Genomic DNA, 26,087 nt, shown 5'->3' with positions numbered 1-26,087 from the left:
TGTTTATGAAAGTGTCTGCTAAGGTCTTTAAAATTTTGAAAATTAAAATCAAGTTTTTCTTACAAGTTGGACGTGTTCCGGTTTGAGACCGCCTGCTTCTAACTCGACAACCAGATTGCGAATGGGCACTTCACCTCCGTCTGTTTCGTCATCTTCATCCGCCAGAAGGAAAAATAGTTCCTGTAATCGGTGAAACAAATAATCAGCAATTAATGAGCACACTTGATGAACTGGCAGGACTGATATAAGCTGAGGTTTTATATTACCCTGAGGTTTATGAGTGTTGAAGAAATCAGATCTTTGCAGCCCACAAGATTTCTGAAAAATTTAGTCACAAAATGTCGGGGAGTTTAAGTAGGAGTACCTCTGTGAGCCAGGTTCGAGTCCCACCAAGGTTGACATCTGGATTGAGATTTCAGCCACTGGTTCCAAGGGGCTATATATATGTTCATTGAACAAACAGACCTCTAGTTTTTCTTCTTTTTGTTCTACCCCAGATCCCATAGACTTTGTACAGGCTTCTTTCTGACCGGCACTATTTGACATAAAACAAAGTCATATCCCATTGAAACTTCTTCAGAATTTGGAGAAACAGTGCCTTGTGTGCATTTTCAAAGAATCCTTAGTTTCACTATGATTTCATTCGAAGACTTATATTTGATTAACTAAAAGACCAAACAAAGAGAAAAGATTGTTTACCTTCGCTTGTTGCATCTTCACTTCTAAAGCCTCGAAGTTCATCTTATTGATCAACTTCCGAATAAACGGCCTAAAAGATATAGAGAAAAAATTTCAACAACCCAAATTACACGAACTCACTCGTTTGTTTTTATCTCAAGAATATGCACAAAAGGAACCCAAATTAAGTCGCTTTCTCTGTGCAAAAGATGTTTTTGTTCAATTCATTTTCAACGAAGAAAGTGCTGTTTTTCCTGGGTATTTTTTAACTCTATGAAAAAAATTGGGGGTCGCTTTTGTGCCTCTAATGCACAAAAGAGCTGCTTGGTTTTTTTTTTTAATAAGATGGAATTTGTTACGGGTAGATGTAAATTTAAAATAGTTCAAACTTTGTATATATATTCCATGACAAAGATGTTGGTACTTTTGTTGTTCTCGTTCAAAAGTAAATACCGGTTTAACTTTTGTATTTCTTGAAAAAATAACAATAAAAACAAATATTGGTTTTGGGGTTTTTTAAAACTCAAAAGTTTCACAGGGAGAGGGCAACTTTTATTAGGAAGTATTGGGAGGACTTACTCTAGCCTGGAGACCTTTTCAGATAGCGCAGCGACTACAGCAAACAGCTTGAAGTCTATCCGGTGTCTCTGCGGCAAGTCCAACACCTGTATGAAACGGTTTGATTTGCAGGCTATCATTTAATAAGGGAATAAATGTGTGCTCCGGAGGTTTTTATCACTCTGTTTAATACCACTTAGAGTCTGGGTGCTGATAATTACCCGAGCCGGAGGCGAGGGTAATTATCAGCACCCAGACTCTAAGTGGTATTAAACAGAGTGATAAATACCGACGGAGTACATATTTATTCCCATTCATAAATACCTTTTCAGTAAAAAAAACCCATATAATTCATTCAAAACATCCCGATTTTGTTCAACAAATTCACTTTATGCTTTTTGAAACATCCCTCCTGCAAAATAATGGAGTGTTCAGCTGGCGAGTAAGATGAAAACAACCCTTTTATGGAGATTGACGCGCGCGTATCATGTTCTACGCGATGTCGCGCAGAACGCACCTGGCGCGTTGCGTTTTGAATTTAGAACTATAAAATTCTAACTCCCTGGTAGTGTTGCGCATGCCTACGTGAGGATTGTGGACGTTCAACCAATGAAACGATAAGAGGCACTGGATTTTTAGGAGTCCATATTTTATTGTGACACTGGAAAAGTGTTTAAGACCAGCTAGCCATGTCTTTATCATCCGTTTAATACCGGCCACGTGACGGGCTCTCGACCAATAGGAATGGCTAAACTGTCTGAGGTATTTATGAATTCAAAATCACAATAAAGTTTCCTGCCACAGTGCAAAGCGCCTGTTTCAAAAATCTCCAGAAACTTTCAAACTCAGTTTTCAACATGTAACTGTCCCCATTAAAAAAATTGAGGGTCTGAAGAATGACCAAAAATTGATGAAGGAAATAAATGTGTGATTGGATATTAAACACTCTGTTTCAGACTGGTTGGAGTCTGAATGCTTCGGCTTGGTAATATCAGCATCCAGACTCTAACCAGTCTTAAACATAGTGTTTAATACCGACCAAGCACTGTATTCCCATTCATTAATAACTTTTCAGTCCAAGAAAATCAAACATTTTCGGTCCACAAGAGTCAAAAATTATACATTTCCAATGATTTCGTTCAACAAAACACCCCTCTAGCTACATAATGGTTAGGCCCTTTGGTAAACAACTCCTTATATGGAGATTGGCGCACATGATGTTGCGTACAACGCAGATGTACCGGTGAAGTGTAAATTTCGGACTGTGAAATACTGACTCACTGGTAGTATTGCGCATGCCTACGTGAGGATTGTGCCGGTTCAACCAATAACAAAATTTTAAGGAGATGACAACATTTAGTGAGAGACGACAACATGTAATTTCCGGTTTTGGATTTTAATAAAGTTTTATCCTCTATCTATCTATCTATCATCTAAAACGGTGCTGGCACTGGATTTCATAGGAGCCCAAATTTCATGTTACACTGGAAAAGTGTTAAAGACCAGCCAGACACGACTCTATCATCCATTTAAAACCGGCCACGTGACGGGCTCTCAACCAATAGGAATGGGTAAACTGTCTTAGGCATTAATGAATGAAAATTAGAAACAGAAAAATGGACAAATGGGAAAACGGACAAATGGAAATAAAAAAAAAGGAATAATAGAAAATTGGAATAGGTACAAACAGAAAAAGGGAGAAATGAATACATTGAAAACAGAAAATACAAAACCAAAAAAAGTGAAATAAAGCAAAACAAATTTGGAAGTTTGGAAAGCAACCTACGTGGTAGATGTATTGGCATTCTTTCTCCGTGATGAGGTAGCTGTTGACCTGTTTCAGCGTCGGCTCCAGATCCTTCACGTCAACTTCATAATTCTGAGGAAAAAATTACAGATAATCCCATAAACAATTTATTTGCACACCAAAACCAACCAACATGTATATTTATTTGCCGTTGTTAAGGGAACATCATAGACTGCAATTTACCAACTACAGTTGTATATGTTGGGTCTTGACTTTTGACTTCCAATTTATTATTTATTCTGCTCTATGTTTTCCCCATCTTTTTAAAAAAATTGCCGGACACTTACAACTATTAAAAATTAATATTATTTCATTATATGAAGTGATTCTGTTTTCAATGGAAAATGGGTAATGCCAAGATTTATTTGCGCCAAAATTCACATCCGGCGCCAACAAATCACCACGAAAATCAACTTTGTGATCAATGGTTCATTCCATTTTCGTCAGCTTCGCCTCTGGAAAGCAGAACGCTCAGAGGGATAGCTTCACTACACCAGTCGAAGCAGTCAATATTTACATAGGTCATTCGATAAATTTGGGGTCCACTTTTTCCCTGTCCCTGTACATCCAACATCTAAGATTTTATTAATGTGATGCACTCCTTAATGCAGTCGTCCTCCAAGAGTGATTATGAATAGCAAACCACCTACCCAACAAATAAACAAATAATTTCAAGTCAGTCTTAATGATACGTAAATAACAAAGTGCCAAGATAACAGGGACAGGAAGAATGTCACACTTTGGATCCTAAATTTATAGAATGACTCAAATTAAATTCTCAGCTAGTAATTTTTTGTACCTGTACTGGATTCATTCGCTGGTACAAGATGCTCTGCTTCCGTCTGAAGTCATCGTTGGTAGCAGCTCGGCTCAGCGTCTCCTGCTGCTTCAAGGAACTCCCCTTGATAGATGCTCTCACTTTCTCATCTACAAGAAAGATCAAATAAGTTTCAGACCAGATCTAACAAACTGAGTCTTAACCAGTTTGTGTCGGAGGACGTGATAACACGCACTGGTTGTTTTTATACACAGGCACCGCTGGCGGGTTAAGACGTCAAGATTGCCTTGACTCGCCTCCGGGTGATGTCTAAACACGCTAATGCCTTGTGCCTTTTGTACACACACACAAAGTCCATGAAGTCTGTGGAGGCGGACAGTGTGTTGATCTTGAATTGGCCGTTGTGCACGGCCTGTTGTTGTACAACTCCAGTGCACACCCTGGAGTATTGAAACATATGAGGTTTCAGCAAGAAATATCGTACAAATACTGTTGAAATTACTCTTGTGAATCAGTATTTGGGGCGTTTGGCTGTGCATATCAGAAACTGGCTTGACAATTTTGCCTTTTGCGAAAATCGTAATTTTCGGCAAAAATAATCCTGGCGCGAAGTGATTATTAAAGGATGTCTCCTCACACATTAGTTTTTAATATATATCCGAAACGTCATAGTTGGCTCTTCATTTTGTGATCAGAGGGTCAGGTGTTCGAATCCTGCTGCTGGCCATATGTTGTGTCCTTGGGCAAGCCATTTAACCCGACTCTCTCCACCAAGAAGTATAAATGGGTACCAGCACTGGACTAGCATCCCATCTGGAGAGATACTGAAACAGATTTTTTAAGACTGCATGCAGACACGAAAGAAACAACAATGAGAAATCTTAGCTAGCATTTCGAAGATATCTTACTGAGCAAAGCGGCAATTCTTTCCTGAGTCAAGTCGTATTTTTCCTGCGCCCTTTCTCTCTCTAGATCCAGCTTCCTTACTGATGGGTCCGACTCAAGCTACAAAAATTTTTGAAAAAAATTCAAAAATAACCAGTGGACACAAAACGAAAACAAATTATTTTGTTTCCCAAGTAGGCATAGTCCTGGTTCATCCAGAATGTTCCCTTGTTTTAAAGTTTTAATACTGTTTTAGTAAACACATTTTGTATTAAATGTTTCTTGGCTTTTTTGGCCACATCCAAACAAGAGGAATACAGTCGACTCTTGTTAGTACAAACTCTGTTAATACAAAATTCTGGTTATAACAAACATTAAGCCTTAGTCCCAACTGTGCATTTATGTGCACAATGTATGGGACTGATGTTCCTCTTAATACAAAATTCTGGTATAACAAACAATTTGGCTAGGTCCGAACGAGTTTGTATTAACGAGACCACTGATCTCTATATAAAGACTGGATAGCTAATAAAGAGCCGCACAATGTACGAATTTGACGCCATATTGGTGAGACCGGCTGGTGATCTACAAAGGACAAGTTGCCGTCTTTATAGACAGCTTGATTTCTTTTGTAACGTCGCGGCTCACTTGACTTATATTTTGGCCACCACCACTGACCAACTGACCAAGGTTTACTACAATTTTTCCAACGTAGTGGTTACTTTTATAATGCCGCAAATCACTTTTTCAGCGTTTTTGAAATAATTATCACTACGGAAATGTGTTCCTTTTAGAACATCATAATATGTGTACGTGACCAAAACGCGCGTCAACTGTTGATACAACGCGCGCGTATTTACGCGTAGAACGTTCGTATTATATGCGGCCATCTTCGTGAGACCGGGGGCGAATTGGTCATTATGCAAAGTCTACTGTGTGAATGTTGTATGCATATCCGCTATCCAGTCTTTATATAGAGATCAGTGAACGAGACTCAACTGTACATGGTAATTGTTAAAGTTGGTGTAAACGTGCTTTAAGGGTATGGCACCCTGAAAATAGATTTTTAAATTTAATTGATAATTTTCTAGCAATGTACTAGTTATGAGATTTGGAAAAAATAAGCCCAAGGCTAGTAATCAATTAATTGATTTCAACTTTTGAATTAGGAGCATCCCGCTTTTTTATTATAGACTTGAAATCAAGCCTGTAATTGGCCGGGTTTAGTCCGCCTGCGCTGCCGCATACAGGGATTACGTGTAGCGTGGGACATAATAACATGCAAGAACATTCACGTCAACCTCGGCCCCAATAAGCGTGTGCGTCGATTCCAAGTCAGTTCGCTGTATATGTACATGAAAATTGATGAGTAAGAAAACAATTTGTAAGAAAATTAATTTTGGTACCATTTGCCAGTGTTGGTCACTCAGACGGCTCAGGACCCAGTCGTCGCTCTCGGGATGGACCTCCTGTCTGCTGCCCTCGTCTGGATTCAGGTAGCCAAGCTCCTCAACGACCGAGATAAACTTGACCTCGCCTGACAATCAAGACCAACAAAATTTAAAAGTTTAAAGATTGAGGTCAGAATTATGCTAAGCACAGAAAACATTTGCTTAGAAAAATAAAACGGGTTACCAACCAAAATATTACATGATGTATACCGTTCTTGACTGGTTCCCACCATATTGTTGCTAAGCACACACATTTACTACGCAAATATTTTCTGCTAATTGGCTCAATAAAATTCGGCCAGAGTATTTTTTTTTGACTGATTTTTTTCCGTCACCTTTCTTTTTCTTGCCTTGTGGACTTTTCTTCTCCGCAGCGTTCGGATCGAACCCCGGCCTCAGGATTTCGGGGAATTCATGGCGGGCAAAACTGGCCACGATTCGTTGCCTCTCGTCCGACAGCTGTGCAACCTTCAGCTGCAGGGCGTTCGATTTCTGGTAGAGCGTGTCCAGTTGGAAGGCGAGCTTGTCCATGTAATCGTCTGCCGCAAACTAAAAGGGGGAACAGAAAAAAAAATAATAATAATTGATGGAAACATTCAACAATAATTTGGAAATTCTATGCTGACCAAAACACAAGTAACTAGCTATTCCCTTTTGCGTTTAAATGTGACTCTCCAGCACTAAACCAGTTGGAAGTTGCACAGCCGTATTTTGAGAAACAGCCTATAATACAGCCAATAAAACATAGAATATTGAATCAAATTGGGAACCATGGGCATCGCGAGGGGAGGGCAATGCCCCTCTGGAAAAGCAAAAAGCAAAAAAAAAAAAAAAAGGGAGAAAAAAAAAGGGAGAAAAAAAGGGGGGAAAACAGAAAGAGAAAGAGGTGCGAAGTCATATTGCTGTAAATTTAATGGAGTGGGGGGGGGGGGCCCAAATGTCCCTGCCCACCCTCGAAAAATGATAAATCGAGAATATAATGGAAAAGTACGGGGATTGGGGGGGGGGGGATGTGCTTTGCCCCCCTCTAGGAAAAATCCTAGCGACGCCCACGTTGGGAACTGAAAATAACTCTTTTATCTGATTCCCATATTCTATACATCATTGGAAGCTTATTCAATGCCCTTTCCAATGAGCCTAAAATCACACCTTTTTCCAAAATTTTCAAAAAATTGTTCCAAAACAGTGACTGGTTTTATGCTGGAGGGTCACAAATGTTTGAGCTCCTTCGCAGACACATTTATAGAAGAAATTATGCAAATTTCAGCAGGTCAATTTGCATAATATGAGTACGGTAACCTCTTTTGGGTTTTTTTCAAACAGTATCATACGTCAAAATTAGGAAATTTTCCAAATGTTTTAACAGCATACCTTGCGTAATGGTTTTGTTTCTAGAAATAAAAAGGCTGGTAAAAAATTCCTGCAAAGTTTTTTATTAGAGTAATGACAAAGTTTTTTGGTTGTTACCATAGTTGTTCCGAAGAAATTTGTTGGTCTGTTGTTGTCCCCTCCGCTTCCAACCTTGTCCCTGTTGCTGCCCTCCTTCCCAGGGGCAGCGAGGTTCATCGGACTGACGTAATCTTCCTCATTGATCGTCCTCGACACGGCGAACGCACTCCTGAAATCCTCCCCGATAGGATCGTCATTGACTGCGCTGGCGTAACCTGAGGTTTCCGTCGTTACTGAAGCGTTGTCCTGGTCTGACTTTGCACTCACTCGGGAATTTGGCACTGCGGTGGTGCTGTCATGGACTTTGAGACTGGCCACTGTGGGGACACTAGGGGGAGCTGTTTCCTCCACCTTGATGCCCTTTTTGCGGAGCGCACCGTGGAAGATGTGCTGGTAGTGTGGAATGCGCTGTTTACTGCAAACACAAACAGATATGGAGTGCAGTTTGGGGCAGTACAGGGAGTAACAGGCAGGGGGGTTTGGGGCAGTACCAGGAGTAACAGGCAGGGGGGTTTGGGGCAGTACAGGGAGTAACAGGCAGGGGGGTTTGGGGCAGTACCAGGAGTAACAGGCAGGGTGGTTTAGGGCAGTACAGGGAGTAACAGGCAGGGGGGTTTGGGGCAGTACCAGGAGTAACAGGCAGGGGGGTTTGGGGCAGTACCAGGAGTAACAGGCAGGGTGGTTTAGGGCAGTACAGGGAGTAACAGGCAGGGTGGTGTGGGGCAGTACAGGGAGTAACAGGCAGGGTGGTGTGGGGCAGTACAGGGAGTAACAGGCAGGGCGGTTTGGGGCAGTACAGGGAGTAACAGGCAGGGTGGTTTGGGGCAGTACAGGGAGTAACAGGCTGGGTGGTGTGGGGCAGTACAGGGAGTAACAGGCAGGGTTGTACTTACTGGACGATGCAGTATTTGGCCAGATAGTCCAAGGCATCCACCATCACTGGTTCGGGACTGCCTGCTTCTGTAGGCGTGGCTTCTACTTTACGCCATTTCCTCTTTTTAGGTCTGTAAAAAAAAAGAGGGGAAATTTATCAATCGATAAAGAGTATGGACAGATGCAACATTTTCATAAAAATTAAAAACAAAATCATACATCCCCTTTACACAGACAAGAGTTCTGAAGCTTGTGATGTATCACAAGGTTATCAAAAGGTTATCGCAAGGTTATCACAAGTCCATCACAAGTCCATCACAAGTCCAGCACAAGTCCAGCACAAGTCCATCACAAGTCAATCATCACAAGTCCATCACAAGTCAATCTTAAGTATATCACAAGTCTATCACAAGTCAATCACAAGTCAATCACAAGTCATTACATGTCAATCACAAATCACCACAAGTTCTTCACAAGTCCATCACAAGTAAATCTCAAGTCGATCATAAGTCAATCACAAGTTCATCACAAGGTTATCACAAGTCAATCACAAGGTTATCAACAGTCCATCACAAAGTCAATCACAAGTTCATCACAAGTCCATCACAACTCATCACAAGTCATCACAAGTCTTTCACAAGTCCATCACAAGTCAACCACAAGTCATCGCAAGACCATCACAAGTCCTCCAGTCCAAAATCAAGTCGCAAGCTACTCAAATGAACTATGACAAAGGTATTCCTTTGCTCATCGTTCATCCCCTGTTACTTGCGACTGGACTAGTAATTTACTTATGACTTGTGATCAACCACACAACTGAAGTGAGATACACCAGATGAATCTTGGAGAGTACAACAAAAATAAAAGGAGGCAGAAGTACTTACTTGTATTGAACTCGTCTTCTCTTCATAACGATAGGCTCCAGGATCTCCATTGGGGTTAGAGGAGGGGGCTCTGGGGTAGGCGTAGGTTCCTTAGGGGGCTCCGGTGTGGGTACCGGGGGTAAGGGTGGCACCTCTACGTCAATGGGTTCCACGGGGTCTGGGGTTGTGGGGAACTGGGGGGGTTCTGCCGGCTCGGGAAGCTTCTCGATAACGGGCATGACGAAAGGTTTGGGTTTCTGCGAGAGGAATTATGAAGAAATAATCATTTTATTAGTGATGTTGTGTGAAATGGAAAAAAAAATTTAAAATTTGAATGACAAGTTTTATATTATCTCCAATTTGGGATGAGGATTTCAGCACTGCGAACTCTAAGAAATTAAACTCACCTTTTTTGGTTTGTCCGGGATCTTTTTGGCTTTGACGGCCATGGGTTTCTTGACGGGGGCTGGCTTGGGCATTTTGGCATTCCGGGTCTTCTTGGAAGGTTTGATAATCGGGGCTGGCTTCTCTGGTTCTGTGAAAAATACAATTTGTTCTGTGAATAAAATTTGTTCTGTCCGTCACAAGCCAAAACAAAACAAGCAACGGGTTATAAACAACAAAGAACACTATCGTTGCAACCATTGGAATGGATTATGAAAAAATGAAATTTGTAATATTTTTCATTGTTAGTTGGGGACAGAAATGAAATACAGTAAAATCAACATTGATTTTGAAAAAAATCTGATACTTGATTATTTTGTTTTTTACCTTTTGGGGGCGGTGGGGGTGGTGATGGGGCCGGGGTGGGAACTTTGGCAGGTTCCGGCTCCGGTTCTGGTTCCACCACTGGTTCTGGTTCTGGCAGGGCTGGTTCCGGACTCGGTTCCTTCAACACTTCCGGTTCTGGAACTGAACCAAAATGGAGTCAAAATGATTTTATGAATAAAACAGCATGCTTCTGAGGATTCTAAGCAAAATGTTGTGCTACAAAGATTAGAGGACAAAAATGGCTCTGTGAATTTGATCAGATAAATAACAGCAAATAACAAATGTGACAAATACTAAACTAAAAGAGTGCTGCAAAGAAAAAAAGGTGATGACATACAACGTAATGTGAACTTAAGACCAAACCCAGGTGGAAATTCCAGTTGAAACCAGTTCAACTGGCTCAACCGGTTTCAACTGGTACCAGTGGAACTGGAAATAGGTGACTGGTTTTGAACTGGATTAAACCAGTTTATTCGGTTGCCAATTTCCTGCTGAACTGGCTTCCTGTGAACTTAAGACCAAGCCCAGGTGAAAATTCCAGTTGAAACCAGATTAACTGGCGTAACCGGTTTCAACTGGTACCAGTGGAACTGGAAATAGGTGACTGGTTTTGAACTGGATTGAACCAGTTTATTTGGTTGCCAATTTTCTGCTGAACTGGCTTCAGCTGAACTTTTCACCTGGGAATGTACACTTCAATAATTATTCAGAAGTCTGTAAACCTAAAGAATTTTTTTTATGATTGTCATTTCGGCATCCCGTCGAATACAGCTTACGGGGTAATCCTATACAACAGCACTGCCCAGCTCTCTCCACCAGTGAACAGCCAGGCTAAATCACAACAAACAGTCGGTTAGTCAGTCAGTCAGTCAGTCAGCTGGGTGCAAAGAGGACACATGGGGCAAGTTCGGGCAAGGACCATTTAACTAGTGGTTGGTTCGTGAAGTACCTAGCGCATGGGCACTGATGTTGAAGTGCGAAGGACTCAGTCGAACTATTGTCATGTCACGACCATCGGAAAATGGCCGTCGCGATATCACACAATTATTAAACACTTACACGTGATTGTGGATAGTTTAGGACATCATGCTTACATAATCACCATTATTATTTGTACAATGGTGACCAAAGCGAAATAATGATAAACTAACGTGGAAAAACTGTGCAATGAAAATTAAATTTAGCGCTCACATCAGTTTCGTTTTCTGCCATTTTTGTTGAAAGTTGGCCCCCTCTGCACTATGCTATGGACATTGCTATTGCTAACCAGCTTTAAATCGTTGCGCGACCAGCCGCGGTAGACAGAGTTCAGGCTAACTTAGTCAAACTATGGTTAAATAACCATTGGTCAACAATAGTTCTTGCACGAACTTGCCCTAGACTGGGACCAGCAAAAATGGCACAAATGCAAACTTGTAACCTAAAAAAAAATTAGCACGCCCATCCAAAACCGAGGCTACAAAACCTACCAGGCTGTCGGAACGGCACTTGGGGTATATCCATATACGGCCTCTCCGATTTAGCCGGTACTTCTGTCGGTTAGCAGCGACGTTAGAATGCCAAGCAAGTAGTACGAGAGGTAATTAGAGAAAGAGCATGCAGCGAATAAAAAGGATTAGTTCACAGACACCATAATTAGAAGCTTAGGATGGGGAATAGTTTACAGAAATGTTTTCTTGTTGTTATGAAGAGAAATATTTGAAATAGATTATTTGATGATTACATCATATTACAAGATTAACAGAAACTAGTTTCCGGAAATTAATAAGCAGCAATATTGGAAATTAGGAGATATTATTGTGTGAAATGTAGGTACTGTGATAATGGTTTGTTATGAATTGCAAGATATTGGGAAGAAAATTATTTTATGATGGAAGAAAAATCAATTTAAAGAATTTAATAATGACTGCATTAGGAGAACATTTCCTTAGATGATATCAAAGCAAGTGAACTTTCAACCAATTTCAAATTGAAATAGAAATATGAATTTGCATTATTTTACCAGCTATCTCTGTGCAAAGAAATATTGACTGCTTTGACTTGTGGTATAGTAAACTATAGACCCATGGAGGTGTCTATATTCCTGAGGCGAGGCAAAGGGAATATACCGGCAGAGGGTGACCCCAAAAAATGCAACCCTGAAACGTTTGCCGTTTTTCAAAAACGTGATCTGTGAATTTTTATGTTTTGAATATTAAAGCTGAGATGCTTTTTCTTGCAAATACTGAAAAAAATCATAAGAACAGCAAAAAGGATTGCTGAGAAAACGCAATTATGTAACACAACTCATTTTTCTTAAGTAGTATATTTGTACTATACCACTTTAATAAAGCAGTCAACAGTGAAATGTTACATCTTTTCATGCTTAGTAAGTGGTTTAACTGATGGTGTTTGTGTTGAGTTTCACCTCACCTGGTTCAATTTTCTTCGTCGTCTTCTTGACCGGTTTTGGGGGTTTCTTACGCTGAACTTTAGGCCTTGCCGGCTTTTTGTCTTTGATCGTGACTAACATAAGAGATGATGAATGAATGAATGATGAAGTTGAAGAAAAATAAAGTGATGAAGATGAAGAGTAAATTGCGATGTCATAAAACTATAAAAAAAAAAATGAGGTTGGCATGGCAGTCGTACTTTCATGGCAAGATTTGCATGATTATACTAATCTTCAGTATTGTACAGGGTGAGTTAAAAAAAAACCCACAAATGTCGGGACAATTTTTTTTAGTGAAGTTCTGCATGTAGCACTTTCAAAATCTAGGATATAGAAGCCAAAGTTGTAAGCTTTCTTTTAGTACAAGAATCACTCAAATCACTCATGTACTTTCAAATGTGGAATTTCAAATGCAACCACCGTTTTAAGGTTCTGTCCACAGATCACAACTCTTTCAGCAAAACTAAAACAAACCACATAGGGATGTGTGTGAATTGTTTTCGTTTTGATGAAAGAACACACGCCTTTTTTGTGATCCATGGAGAGAACTTTAAAACGGTGGTTGTGTTTAAAATTCCGTAACTTGAAAAGTACATGAGTGATTTGAATGATTCTTAAAACTAAAAGAAAGCTTATGAATTGGGCTTTCATGTCCTAGATTTTGAAAGTGGTACATGCAGAACTTCACTAAAACAATGGTCCCGACATTTGGGTTTCGTTTTTTTTTTACTCACCCTGTATTGAATCCTCACGCATCTACCACAATTAGATTACAAGTTATCGAGTCCCAACGATAAAACAAACTGTGACAAAGGCATTCATGTTTTATTGTTTTGAATGAACTTGTGATTTAGTTGTGGCCAGACTTGTGACGAGACTTGTGACGAGACTTGTTGGGGGAGTGTGGCCTAGTGGTTAGGGTTCGTGTCTTGTTATCAGAGGGACAAGAGTTCAAATCCAGCCGCTGCCATATGTTGCGTCCTTATAGGCAAGCCACTTTGCCCCCACTTGCCTCTCACAACTAAGGAGTATAATATGGGTACCGGCTTTACCTGGGGAGTAACCTGTGATGGACTGGCATCCCATCCAGGGGGAATAGAAATATTCTCAGTTGTCTCATCCTAAGGAAACCTTAAATTAACGCCGGCCTGATGCGCCATATTAGCTCGGGACAGCTTTACTAATTTTCTTTTTTACTGAACTTGTGAAGGACTCAGCAACAATGTTAATCTTCTGCGACAATGACAGAAACTTCCACAGATCGGCAAAGATGCATGCATGCCACAACTTTCGAAAATAAAGTTCAGAAGTAAAAAGAAAGAACTAAACGATTGATGTTCCAAGAGGAAGAAAAATGATTGAAGGATGTATAAACTGAATGGAAATGAATTAGCATTTTTTTATGTTGTTATTCGTGATGTTGACTTTATGAATTTAATAGCCATCACAATGCTCTGGTGGTTAAAAAAAAAATGAAGTGAATCGTCTTCTTCCACCGAAAACTTGTTTCCATGCAAATAATTATGAGCAAACTTAAGATTTCTTGCCGCAAAATGAAATACTAAATTAGGTAAGGAAAATGAAGGCTGTTAGAATTTCTGGGATGAGAAAATTCTTCTTATTTTTTTGTATCCACTTACCTGGTTCAGGTTCAGGCTCTGGTGGGGGTGGTGTGGGATCTTTTGGTGGCAGAGGTGGGATCACTTCGACCGGGGTAGGTTCTCTTGGAGGGGGTGTGGGCTCTCTGGGTGGGGGTGTAGGCTCTCTGGGTGGGGGTGTGGGTTCTTTGGGTGGGGGTGGCGTGGGTTCCTTTGGAGGGGGTGTAGGTGGAGGTGTGGGGTCTTTAGGGGGTGGAGGGGTAGGTTCTGATGGGGGTTCGGGGGTGGGATCTTTGGGTGGGGGTGGAGGTGGGGGAGGGGTGGCTTGCTTGACTGGGGCTGGTTCCTTTTTAACTTCTGTTGGAAAGCAGAAGAGAGCGATTTCGTTAAAGATTGATAAATAAAAATAATGGTCATAATAAACAAATATGTGAGTTTCAGATTGATGATGACTTGTCTTATTGGAAAGTGCCCAAAATATTTCCAGTGACATATCTCTCCCCCCCCCCCCCCAAAAAAAATGGCATTACATATGATTAAATGCATTTTATTTATTCTCGGTTTTTGTTTTACCTTTCTTGGGCTTAACTGCTGGTTCTTTAGGTGGTGGCTTCTTTTTTCTAAATAAAAAAAAAAAAACCAATTTATTATTAGTGGATGAGAAGGTTGCTGTGCATGTAAAGAATTTGACTTCATCAAAAGCCAAAAACAAAGGTGTATGTTTGAGGGGGGAAAAATTGTACATTAATTACAAAATATTTGCATTTATGTGAATAAACTGCTAGTGCTACATATGTGCATGTCAAGACTCCATGCAAATTTATGATGGTAGAAATGACGTGGAATTTGCAAGCGAAAAACAACGTGATCAAAAATGCACCCAACAAGGTCAATGTGCGCAAAATGTGTGCAAAATGGGTTTGGATTTAATGTGAATGTATCGGAACGGTAATTCACACTGTGGAAAATGTGCAAGGTTTTATTATCCAAATTCTCGAGTCGGCCTGTTCTTTACTGCTTACATTGTCCGTGGAAAGCACAAAGTTTTTCACGGAAAGAAAATGTGGAGTGATGTGGCCTCGTGGTCTGGAGCATTGAATTCGTGGTCTGCGGGTAATTCTGCAGGTTGTGGGTTCGAGTTCAGCCCGAGGCTATTGTGTGTGTGCCCTTGGGCAAGGCACTTTGTCACTCATTGCTTCTCCCCACCCAGGAGTAAATGGGTACCTGTGAGGGCAGAGATGGTTACGATTTAAGCTGTTTGCGCCGAAATGGCAGCATCGAGCTATATACTCGCCAGGGAGCTGAGATGGTTTTTGGAATGTATTTATTGGCCCAATGAGCAGGGTAATAATGATGTAGCGCCTTGAGCACCAATACTGATGGATATGTGCACTTTATAAATACCCATTATTTATTATTAAAATCTCGGTAGTCGCAGGGTGATGAAACTGGGCCCACGCTGCGAAACATGGCAAAGTCGTTCGTTCTGCAAAATACTTGGAATAAATGGGCGCCCCTTCCAATTCTCAATCAAGAACTGTGTTTGAAACTCATTAATGCACATCGTAACAAAGGATGATTTCAGTACTATTAAAAAAAGAGCGCTTCGCCAGGGATATCCATTCAAGTCCATATCGTCACTTGATGCTTTTCCCTACAACGATGAAAGGGCATGACGTGAATGGTTGGTTGCCATGGTAACTCAGCAAGCGTGCACCAGTGATTCCAATGATGCATGGATGATGATGGTAAAACGTGCATGCTGAACACCGGGTACCAACTTACACCGCTGCTTTTTCCGGCTGTTTCTTTTCTTCCGTTTGTACAACCGCTGCTTTTTCAGGCTGTTTCTTTTCTTCCGTTTGTACAACCGGCGGTTTGCGTTCCGGCACCTTTTCGGTTTTCACAATCTTTTTAGCCGGAGGGAGAGGGGCCATTATTTCCTCTTTCTGGACCGGTTTGGGTTTTTCCTTGACCACCGGTTTGGTTTTCTTGATAATTTTCGGTGGTTCTTCTACCGGTTTTGGGGGTGGCGTAACTGGCCTAGCGACAGGTTTTCTTGGGTTTGGAAAGAAATTATTAAGGTAAGAGTTAAACAGAATATAACATAGAATACATGGAAAGATACCGTACAATTCAGTTAAATAAAAAAGTGTTGAAATACTGAAGCACAGATATATTTAGGATTGTAACAAAATCAGGTACTACCTTACATACAATACAACGTTGGTTAATTTTTGTACAAAACTGCACAAAAATGTTTACATCAGTGGTATACTCGTAGCATCTACATCAGCTCATTTTTTTTTTAACCAGATATTCGCACAAAATCTGTGTTACTATTCTTTAGCATAACCTAGAATACTTCTAAATTTGTTTTTTTCACTTTATCAGATCAAATCTGCACAAAACTTACTTTTTTGGAGGCGGAGTCTTGGCCCGCACTGGCTCGGGAGGAGGGGGTGGAGGCGGTAACGGGTCCTTCTCGACTTTCTTGACTGGCGTTTTCACAAACTTCGTCTTTTCAAGTTTCTTCTTCGGGGGCGCTTCGACCGGTTCCCTCAGTGACGGAATGGGCTCTGCGGGTTCCCGTTTCTTGGGTTGAATCGGGACGGTCGGTTTCTTAGCAACCGGGGGCGGGGGAGGCGGGGGAGGCGTCGCCGGGCGGAGCCGCTCATTCCTCTCCGGCGCTTTCCATTCCGTCGACGTCTTCTTCGGCGCAGGTTTCTTTAACTCAAACTTGTCCGGTTCCTTCCAGGTTTTCTCCTCCCGTTTGGTCTCGATGGTTTTGGTCGTTGGCTTGGTGGATTTGTGGACTTTGAAGCCTTCGTTCTTGGGGACGTCCAGGGAACGGTCCTTGCTGAACGGGTCCTGGGCATCCGTTGTCTTGGACTCGGACTTCTTGGGTTGAAAGGCTTTGGGCGCTGTGGACGTAACAAAATTGACAAATCTGATTAATTGCACTTCTGATAAATCAATATTAGGTTTTGCCCTTCACCGACGTATAAACACTGTACACTCAGTGTGTTACCTCCCGAGTGAAAGTTGGAAAAAATCACTCGGTGATACATGTTCATCAGATTCCAACCAGCCAACCGATCCCACAAGCTCGGTGGTCGAGTGGTATGTTTACACTAGAAGGCAGGAGGTCGTGGGTTCGAGTCCCACCCGAGTGACTTTTTTTCCAACTTTCACTCTGGAGGTAACACACAGAGTATACAGTGTTTAAACGTCGGTGAGGGCAAAACCAAAAATTGATTTACATCAGCCCGATGCAAATTCCATCTTATGAAAAATCTGATACTTAAGTACAAACTTATGGTAAATTCTCAGTTGATTTAAAACTTTTCATCACTCTTTATCTCACCTTTGTAGAGATGTTTTCGTCTTTCTTTCTCATATTCCTCCCTTCTTAATCTTTCTTCTTCAAGACGTCGTTTCTCCCTGGCTCTTGCCTCCATCCTCAGTCGAGCCTCTTCCTCCAGACGTGCTTCTTCTTCTAACCTTGCCGCTGAAAAATACAATCATAAAACGCAAGCCTCACGGTCAAATATTTTTTCAAATTCAGTTCACTTAATCATAGTTTCTGCTCTTCTGTCAGCAATTCCAAGCTTGTTTTGAGGGGTTTTTTTGGCTCGGAAATTTACATGTCCAATAATTTCTGCTGTAAAATTTCCAAAGAGAGTTTCAAACCAACGAAGGCCTCAAAACCTCCAATCTTGTTCAATGTTTGTGTCAAATCGATACCTTTTCTTCAATAACTTGTTCTTTTTGTAAAAAATTATCACCCAGTATTGTTGGTTTTGTTCACCAAACACTTATGTTTCAAACAAAGGGTTTGAATTATTTTTTAAATCTTTCTACTACAGTTATTCAAGAGTTGTTAAGTAAATCTCACCCCCTGCCAATGCATTGGTACAACGTACTATACGTACACTATTTCCATTCTTGTCTTGTTTTGTTCGTGTCCCTATTTTCTGAATCTTCTTTGCTTTTTCTTTTTGTATGAATCCAACTTCTTTCAGGGATTAGGACTAAATCTCGTTCTTCGGAAAATCTCAGTAGATAATCCCATGGTATTAGGTCACTTTAATCTTCACGGAAAATTCGATGTGGCCTTGGTTGCTAGCCAATGAAGGGAGTTTGTGGTATGAATATTCATGAGCTGTGAAGAATATATTTGAATAATTCCTATTCTCACCTTCGGACATGATGGATGTTCCTATTCCAGATGAGGAACGGTCAGAGAAATCCTTGGGGTTGTAATCTGGCAAGAGCTGGCGCAAGACTGTTAGGGCAAAAAAAGAGATCACAAGTCAATCACAAGCAATCACAAGTCAATCACAAGTCAGTCATGAATCAATCACAAGTCAGTCACAAGTCAATCACAAGTCTATCACAAGTCAATCACATGTCAATCACAAGTTGATCTCAAGTCAATCACAAGTCAATCACTAGTCGATCTCAAGTCAATCACAAGCCAATTACAAGTCAATCGCAAGTCAGTCACACGTCAATCACAAGTCAATCACAGGTCAGTCACAAGTCAGTCACAAGTCAATCACAAGTCAATTACAAGTCAATCACAAGCCAATCACAAGTCCATCACAAGTAAATCATAAGTCAATCACAAGCCAATCACAAGTCTATCACAAGTCAATCACATGTCAATCACAAGTTGATCTCAAGTCAATCACAAGTCAATCACTAGTCGATCTCAAGTCAATCACAAGCCAATTACAAGTCAATCGCAAGTCAGTCACAAGTCAATCACAGGTCAGTCACAAGTCGATCTCAAGTCAATCACAAGTCAGTCACAAGTCTAACACAAGTCCATCACAAGTCCATCACAAGTCAATCGCAAGTCAATCACAAGTCTATCACAAGTCCATCACAAGTCCATCACATGCCAATCATAAGCTAATCACAAGTCCAATACAAGCCAATCGCAATTCACAAGTCAATCACAAGCCAACTGAAAGTCAACCACAAGTCAATCACAAGTCAATTATCAGTCAGTCTCATGTCAATCACAATTCAATCACAAGTTGATCACAAGTCAATCATAAGTCGCAAGCCAATCACAAGACAATCACAAGTCATGACTTACTTTGTAAACAGGCATAACAGTGATCTGCGAAGGGAAAACAAATAATGACAACACATTGTTATTCTTCACAAGGACATATGACATAATTAACATGACACGTTTATTCTGATCCAAATGTTAATATTAGAGAAATCATTACTGAGACACACTTAATAATTCAAAAAATAAATAGTTCAGAAAAGAAATTTTGATTTATTTTTTTAATGGAATTCACTGAAAATATCTTCTACAGGTTCCATATAAAGAGTGGATTGAAATAAAAATATAATTAAAATATATTAATGTCTGTATCCCGACTTTAGTCAATGATGTCATTCCAACGTTACTTTGATAATGCTTGGCTTTGTGGTTCCCGTCGCCATGGTGATGCACCATATCCAGGATCCATTCGGGTACTTTGGTTGGTTTCTGCCGTGGCACCGTCATCTCGTACACCGGCCCCTCCGGCTCAGGAAGCTTCTCCACCGACATTCGCAGGTCATCGTTCAGGGTCGGGTCTTCAGCTGTTGGACAAAGACATTAAATTTCCATTTGAAATTGCAAAGTTCTAGAGTTTATCCAGGATTTGTGTTCAAGTCAATCAAATGTTATTAATTCTTAAGTCAGATTCCAAGCTAATAAAACAAATTTGTGACGTGACTTGGGATAAACATAGGGGACGTTTTTCTTGCCTTCCACCGCTGTGGCCCAGGTTCGAATCCCGCCTGTGCCAATATGTGGATTGGGTTTTCAGTGCCTACCTGATTCCGTGGGTTTTCCTCAGAATATTCTTCTGGGGTTTTCCTCCCACCTCTAAAACTGTCATTTCTTCTCATTGTCTTCTCTCTACAGGTTTCTTCAGGCTTGTGAGTTACGGTGCCTAGGGCACTTTTGAGGAATCCTTGGTTTCAGTACCAGAAATTCATTATAATAACTCAACCACAATAAAAATATTTCAGCTAGAAAAACTACCGAATTAGGCAGAAAACCCACTTGCATTAATGGAAAAAGTTGTCATCAATTTTATGTATTGCCAAATGTGTGTCTTCACTAATTCAAAAGAGAGTTTTCGCAGAGAAATTTTATGAAAGATATAAATTTCTCTACTGTATTCAAATGTAAACTTCTGTGACTGGTCTGAATCATGCTCATTTGAATAATTTAATATTCATGAGATGACTCCATAATTATGTAGAGCAAAACTTACATGAATACAACAGCGATGAATCTGGTTTTCTTGTTTCCTTGGCAACTGTATCCGCCTTAGGAACATACACATATCTCGCAGGTTCTCTGCTGAAGAATGTAAAACCGCCCCCAATCCTCCTAGGCTTACTATGGTGATAGCTGAAGGACAAATAATTACCAATTGAACAATTAATATTATTCATAATAATAAATATATTGTATTTTTTTGATAAACTTTCTGTTTCTTATTTATTTCAGAAGTTTCTTTCACAACTTGGGATAATTACCGCTTAAGTCAGTACTATATTAATTTTTTATCATTTAATTCTAACAAATGCTGTCAGATCTGAAAATGACATGTCAAAAAGACAAAGATGAACTGGACATATGAATGATGAGGACACATATTCAACTCAAGGTTGTCTGGTGAAAAGTAGAAGTTCAAAACATAAAAATAAAAGCACTAGTTGAATAAATATGTTGACTACAAATTAAAGTTAACTTTAACACAATGCAGTCTAACACACAAAATGCAGTCTAACAAAATATGGTAAATTGGGGGCAGTGTTTGAAGAAAAAAAAGTTTTTTCCAACACTGGTCGGCCCACCAGCCTTGGAAATTGAGACAAAAATACCACTTTTCTTGAAAATGACAGCACACCAGGTGCCACGATTTTACAGGATGCTTTAGACTGTCATTCATACTAAACAGTCCAGTAAGGTATTTCATAATAATTTGGTAGTTTTGTTTTTTGATGTTTGCAAAATGTTGTATATTCCCTTTAAGAAACAACACAAACTTAAGAAAGTTATTGAATTTGAGAAAACTTACTGTGGTGTACTACTCAATGCACAACCAAAGCAGACGCTCTGCGGTTGCCGAGTTACCGCACTGTCCTTCACCAAATCGTTCACTTCATCGTCACCACCCACAATCCCCTGACTTTCGACCTCTGACCCGATTCCCTCATCTTTCTCCAGAACCTCCAACCCCCGGAGGTCGGTGACCCGGACATCGCCCCGGCAACCAGCGCAGAGAGCCGGCAGGACGTAAGGCTTCTCCCGGATCTCGGTCTCGGAGAAGGCTTTCGGGTGGAGGGAGGCGGTCCCGACGAAGGGGAGGTAGGTGTGGCGGTAGGCGTCATTCTCCTGGACGGAGCGGAGTTTTTTGCTGAGGAGCGTCGAGGGGAAGCTTGCAGAGAGGTCGTGGAAGAGGTTCTGGTACAATCTGTGGGTGGAATGCCAAGTTTTATAGAGTTCTAACAAAGACATTTTCAACATTAGGCCATGTAAATGAAATACTTTCTCTACTGTCTTTTTGAAGGAAACGAAGGTCCATTTTTTTTCTCCCCCAGTTAGTTATTTTCCCAAGATGAAATTGAAAGATGAAAGATTTTTTCCAATTTCTGGACATTTTCTTAAATTTCCGCAGGATGATGGCAAAAAACCAAAACCACTAATGGCGATGTAATTCTTGTAAAAAAAAAAGTTGCTTTTTTTCATCAGGACACACTTTCCAGTTTGTAGTATATCAAGGATTTAATGACTTTATAGTCTTGTTATATTTTAAGTTCTGGAAAATGAATGAAAAGGCCTACCAAGAGTTTTGTCTTCGAACTTTCTTCGACTCTTCTTCATTTGTAAGCGCCCGCCAATGTAACAGCGCCCTCTTGTGAGCGGAAATAATCATTTCGACCAGTTCCAATTAAAATTTGTAAACTAAAAATTAAAACTAAAACTGGGGGAAGGGGGGGGGTGTTGCAAATTACTCAACAATTAATTAGGTACTCACGTATGCACAGGTAGCGGTGGAAGAAAGGTAACCTTTGATTCATCGCCTATATTATCCTGAACAAAGACGGGAAAAAAGACAAAATAATGAACGAACTGCCTGCAAGTTTTGAATTCTCAGTTCCAATATTCATTTGTATTTATATTCGAGAGTTAATTAATATTAGAATGAGTTCTTGTTTGACGATTTGCGGCCAATATGATAATTAAAGTAAATCAAGCTTTGATCTCCTGAATAAAAACTAATGTTAATGACATTTTTTTCCAGCTTCAGTTCGTTTATTTCAGTGAGGGAAATTTAATAAGTTCGATTTTTGCATGTGCACATAAATTTGGATTTTCGCAAATTCCGTTTAACTCGATGTTAAATCATTGCCCTTCACCGACGTATAGACACTGTATACTCAGTGTGTTACCTCCCGAATGAAAGTTGAAGGGCAAAAGCTAACATTGATTTACATCACCCCGACGCAAAATTCCATCTTACAGGAGTAGTTTAATTGTGGTACCCACTGCTACATGTACATGAGATTCAAACCAGCCAATTGATCCCGCAAGCTCGGTGGTCGAGTGGTAAGACATTTGCATTAGAAAGCAGGAGGTCGTGGGTTCGAGTCCCACCGAGTGATTTTTTTTCCAACTTAGGAGGCCGAGGTAACACACCGAGTATACAGTGTTTATACGTCGGTGAAGGGCAAAACTTATATTGATTTACATCACCCTGACGCAAAATTCCATCTCATCAACGTGAATTAATAAGATTGAAATTTGTACTGCCCATTTTAACTGAAGAATAATTGTCATATATTTTATCATGCTTTCTCGATCTCTGACCGCACAACTCGTTCGTGAGCCTTGCTAAAGGGATCATCGGTCAAGTGCACTCGATCCCGAAGAAAAATAATAATAATAACCGACACTTCTAAAATAAATTAAATACCAATTTGAACAATCCTTGAACCTTTACATCAGACTATTCATCATTCTACATATAATTCGTAACCTCAAAGTTTTAATTTTGGTTAACGAAACTCGAGTAGGGAATTTAGTGACCCTTGTTTCAAAGGAAAGAATAATAAATGGCGTACCTATACGCGCTGGTCTGTTTTGTTCTAGGCCCTATTTGTCGTTGAAACGACAAAACAAATTCTAACCGTGAAAAAAAAATCGCGGCCGGTTTGACTATTTTTTTCAAAATCTACCAGGTTTTGTCCACAAATTTGTATTTCATCTCTGTGTCTTTTTCGTTTCAACACATGGATTCTCGTTTTGGATACATTTTGTCGAAGGTTCTTGTTAAGTTGTCTCTGAGAAAATGTCACAAATCCTTCTTAAAGAATAATTTTCTCTCAATTAATATTTCGTTACTAGGCCTACATGTACTTTGAGACAAAAAAAGTAGCTCTGTCGATGGCAAAGCGGCGTGGAAAAAGTTAGTTTCAAGAGTTCAACGTTGTACGATGATTTACTCGAAACAACTTCGCTCCAAACAAAAATGACTGTCCTTCACTATTTATTGTCATAATTTACAAGGCCCGACTTTATTTACACGCACCCCCGCACTGCCCCCAGTTAAACAGTACGAACACAACCATTATATACAGACTCCGTAAGCGTCCCAATCGATTTATTTTATCGATCTAGAGACCGCATTGTCAGAAACACCAAGTGTTCAATATTGACAGAACAGTAAGCTATACGTACTTCAATGCCCCGTTTGTCTTCATTCGAGTCACAATTTTCTTACACCATCATGAGTTTGGAAGCTTTCTTACAGAATCTTAAACCAGCGCGGCTCGAATCCAGTCTATTCGTCTCTGAGCGACATCTAAACTCCGTTGTTTGTGTGTTATGTCATTTTGATGGGCCTTGCAGAACCCATCAATTTTATCATGTAGATAAGCCAAAGATTATCTTATCTGTATACCACAACCCTATTGTAAAAATCACCTTTCCGTAGGCTTAATAGTTTTGGAGGGACGTGAACTTTTGACAAAATCGTTTGATGTCGTCGTCTTTCATTATTTAAGTTGCCACTGTGACTCTGTATTTTGCAAAGATTATTTACCACAACAACCGCTTATACACGATATACTAAGGCCGTTTCATTCCCATGCGATAATGCATGTAATGCACGGATACCTAATCCGTATTGACGGTGACCGGCACCCAAATTACGGAAATTAATTACGGAAAGAAACCATTTTACGCGAATTCGCATTCCGCCGTTACGCCAGTTCGCATTCCGTAACTACGGATCCGTAATAACGAATTCAGAATGTATGTCATTGGCAAAAACGGACTCTCGTAAAAAGTCAGTTATGAAAGTTTGGTAGTACATGTATATAACAACGGACCGGCAACTTCAAAGAGATATTCCGAACCAGATCAATAAACATTACAGACCCCTAAAATAGTCTAGACTTCGCCATAGGCTTTAATGTTTCTAAACGATTGGTTCCCTCCTAGCTCAGTTATGTTTGCATAACTGTCTGAAACTACACTTTTATTTACTTTTTTTCGATGCCCTGGGGTGCAGAAACTTTTAATGGGTACGCTTGTCTCCCAGACGGAACAAAAGATCGATAGTTGGTAACTGGGGTTTGAGAAATTTCAACCCCACGCAACTCCCCCCAAAACACGGTAATTAATTCCGAACGTAATGTCTCGGTCGTGAGATGCAAATGAAATAGTTCTGGGTATAGATGGTGTTGTGTCTATAGGGGGACGTATCATAAGTCCGACGCCTCATATAGGTTCGACGCCTCATAAGTCCGACATTTCGGACTCAATTCAGGCGTCGGACTTAAATTCCGCCTCATAGGTCCGACGCATCGTAATTCCGACAATGGACAAACGCTGTTTCGGACTTATGACGCGTCGGAGCTATGAGGGGTCGGACTTAGGCGTCGTCGGACCTATGAGGCGGAATAAATAAATTGTATTTCTCCTAAGTCCGACGCCTCATAAGTCTGACGCATCATTAGACCGAAATTATTACAGGAGAAGTGTCATTTTTGGCCCGGAAAAGTATTAGGTCAAATGAAACCCGGATTCCAGGTCAATCTGTCCAGGGACTTTTTAAGAGTGAATTGTACTGTCTAGGTTCTCGTTGAAAACACAGTCATTTTTACCGGTCAAATCGAGAGAGAGATTTACGTAACTACTCAGAGCGGAATTTTCGATAATATTTTGAGATGACTGATCGTATTTCAAGATCGATTGCAATATATCGTACAACACGTAGACCTAACTTGTATAAATGCGTTTGGACATTCTTGTCTCAATGCATTTCGAGAAATAATGCTTTACCGGCAAATACGAAAACACCGCTATTATATCGGAAATCTTTTCAAGCTATTTTACCATGAATTTACACTGAAAAAAAAAATGTCTGGGTTAATTTTACCCAAGCAAGGGTGAAAACTGCAACTACCCAAACTTGGGTTGTTCTATAACCAATTGTTTGGGTTAGAATTTCTGCTAAATTCAACCAAAACTTGTGGTCATACAGGACCAAATTTAATTTGATCTTGTAGGCTATGACTACAACTTTTGGTTGAATTTAACATAAATTCTAACACAAACAATTGGTTATAGAACAACCCAAGTTTGGGTAGTTCCAGTTTTCACCCTTTCTTGGGTAAAATTAACCCAGGCAATTTTTCAGTGCAATTGTTTGGGTTACTGTTAAATTCAACCAAAACTTGTGGTCATATAAGACCAAATTAAATTTAGTCTGGTATGACCACAAGTTTTGGTTGAATTTAACAGAAATTCTAACCCAAACAATTATTGGGTGAAGCACAACCCAATTTTGGGTTGTTGCAGTTTTCACCCTTGCTTGGGTAAAATTAATCCAGGCAATTTTTCAGTG

The 26,087-nt window shown here is 40.3% G+C and overlaps 1 protein-coding gene across 1 annotated transcript in view; it reads right to left on the bottom strand.

Moving 5' to 3' along the window:
- LOC119725126 overlaps window positions 1-26,087 on the bottom strand; it is a 33,531-nt gene that overhangs the window by 1,088 nt on the left and 6,356 nt on the right. Inside the window, exons 2-28 of the mRNA XM_038196486.1 lie at window positions 22,212-22,267; window positions 21,252-21,647; window positions 20,439-20,578; window positions 19,579-19,755; window positions 19,253-19,276; window positions 18,344-18,430; window positions 17,510-17,653; window positions 16,559-17,066; window positions 15,928-16,200; window positions 14,716-14,762; window positions 14,185-14,499; window positions 12,526-12,618; window positions 11,583-11,645; window positions 10,114-10,254; window positions 9,750-9,877; window positions 9,364-9,599; window positions 8,500-8,610; window positions 7,625-8,021; window positions 6,493-6,706; window positions 6,113-6,243; window positions 4,730-4,826; window positions 4,613-4,665; window positions 3,843-4,004; window positions 3,023-3,115; window positions 1,258-1,343; window positions 700-769; window positions 64-180 (exon numbers count right to left, since the gene is read on the bottom strand). Of these exons, the coding sequence (XP_038052414.1) occupies window positions 64-180; window positions 700-769; window positions 1,258-1,343; window positions 3,023-3,115; window positions 3,843-4,004; window positions 4,613-4,665; window positions 4,730-4,826; window positions 6,113-6,243; window positions 6,493-6,706; window positions 7,625-8,021; window positions 8,500-8,610; window positions 9,364-9,599; window positions 9,750-9,877; window positions 10,114-10,254; window positions 11,583-11,645; window positions 12,526-12,618; window positions 14,185-14,499; window positions 14,716-14,762; window positions 15,928-16,200; window positions 16,559-17,066; window positions 17,510-17,653; window positions 18,344-18,430; window positions 19,253-19,276; window positions 19,579-19,755; window positions 20,439-20,578; window positions 21,252-21,647; window positions 22,212-22,267 (4,359 nt within the window). The remainder of the gene's footprint in view (window positions 1-63; window positions 181-699; window positions 770-1,257; window positions 1,344-3,022; window positions 3,116-3,842; window positions 4,005-4,612; window positions 4,666-4,729; window positions 4,827-6,112; window positions 6,244-6,492; window positions 6,707-7,624; window positions 8,022-8,499; window positions 8,611-9,363; window positions 9,600-9,749; window positions 9,878-10,113; window positions 10,255-11,582; window positions 11,646-12,525; window positions 12,619-14,184; window positions 14,500-14,715; window positions 14,763-15,927; window positions 16,201-16,558; window positions 17,067-17,509; window positions 17,654-18,343; window positions 18,431-19,252; window positions 19,277-19,578; window positions 19,756-20,438; window positions 20,579-21,251; window positions 21,648-22,211; window positions 22,268-26,087) is intronic.

This window comes from Patiria miniata, unplaced genomic scaffold, assembly GCF_015706575.1.
Source record: "Patiria miniata isolate m_02_andy unplaced genomic scaffold, ASM1570657v1 HiC_scaffold_18, whole genome shotgun sequence".
NCBI classification, from domain to species: Eukaryota; Metazoa; Echinodermata; class Asteroidea; order Valvatida; family Asterinidae; genus Patiria; species Patiria miniata.
The sequence above is the reverse complement of the archived record's forward strand: the minus strand, read 5'-3'. Positions and strand labels throughout refer to the sequence as shown.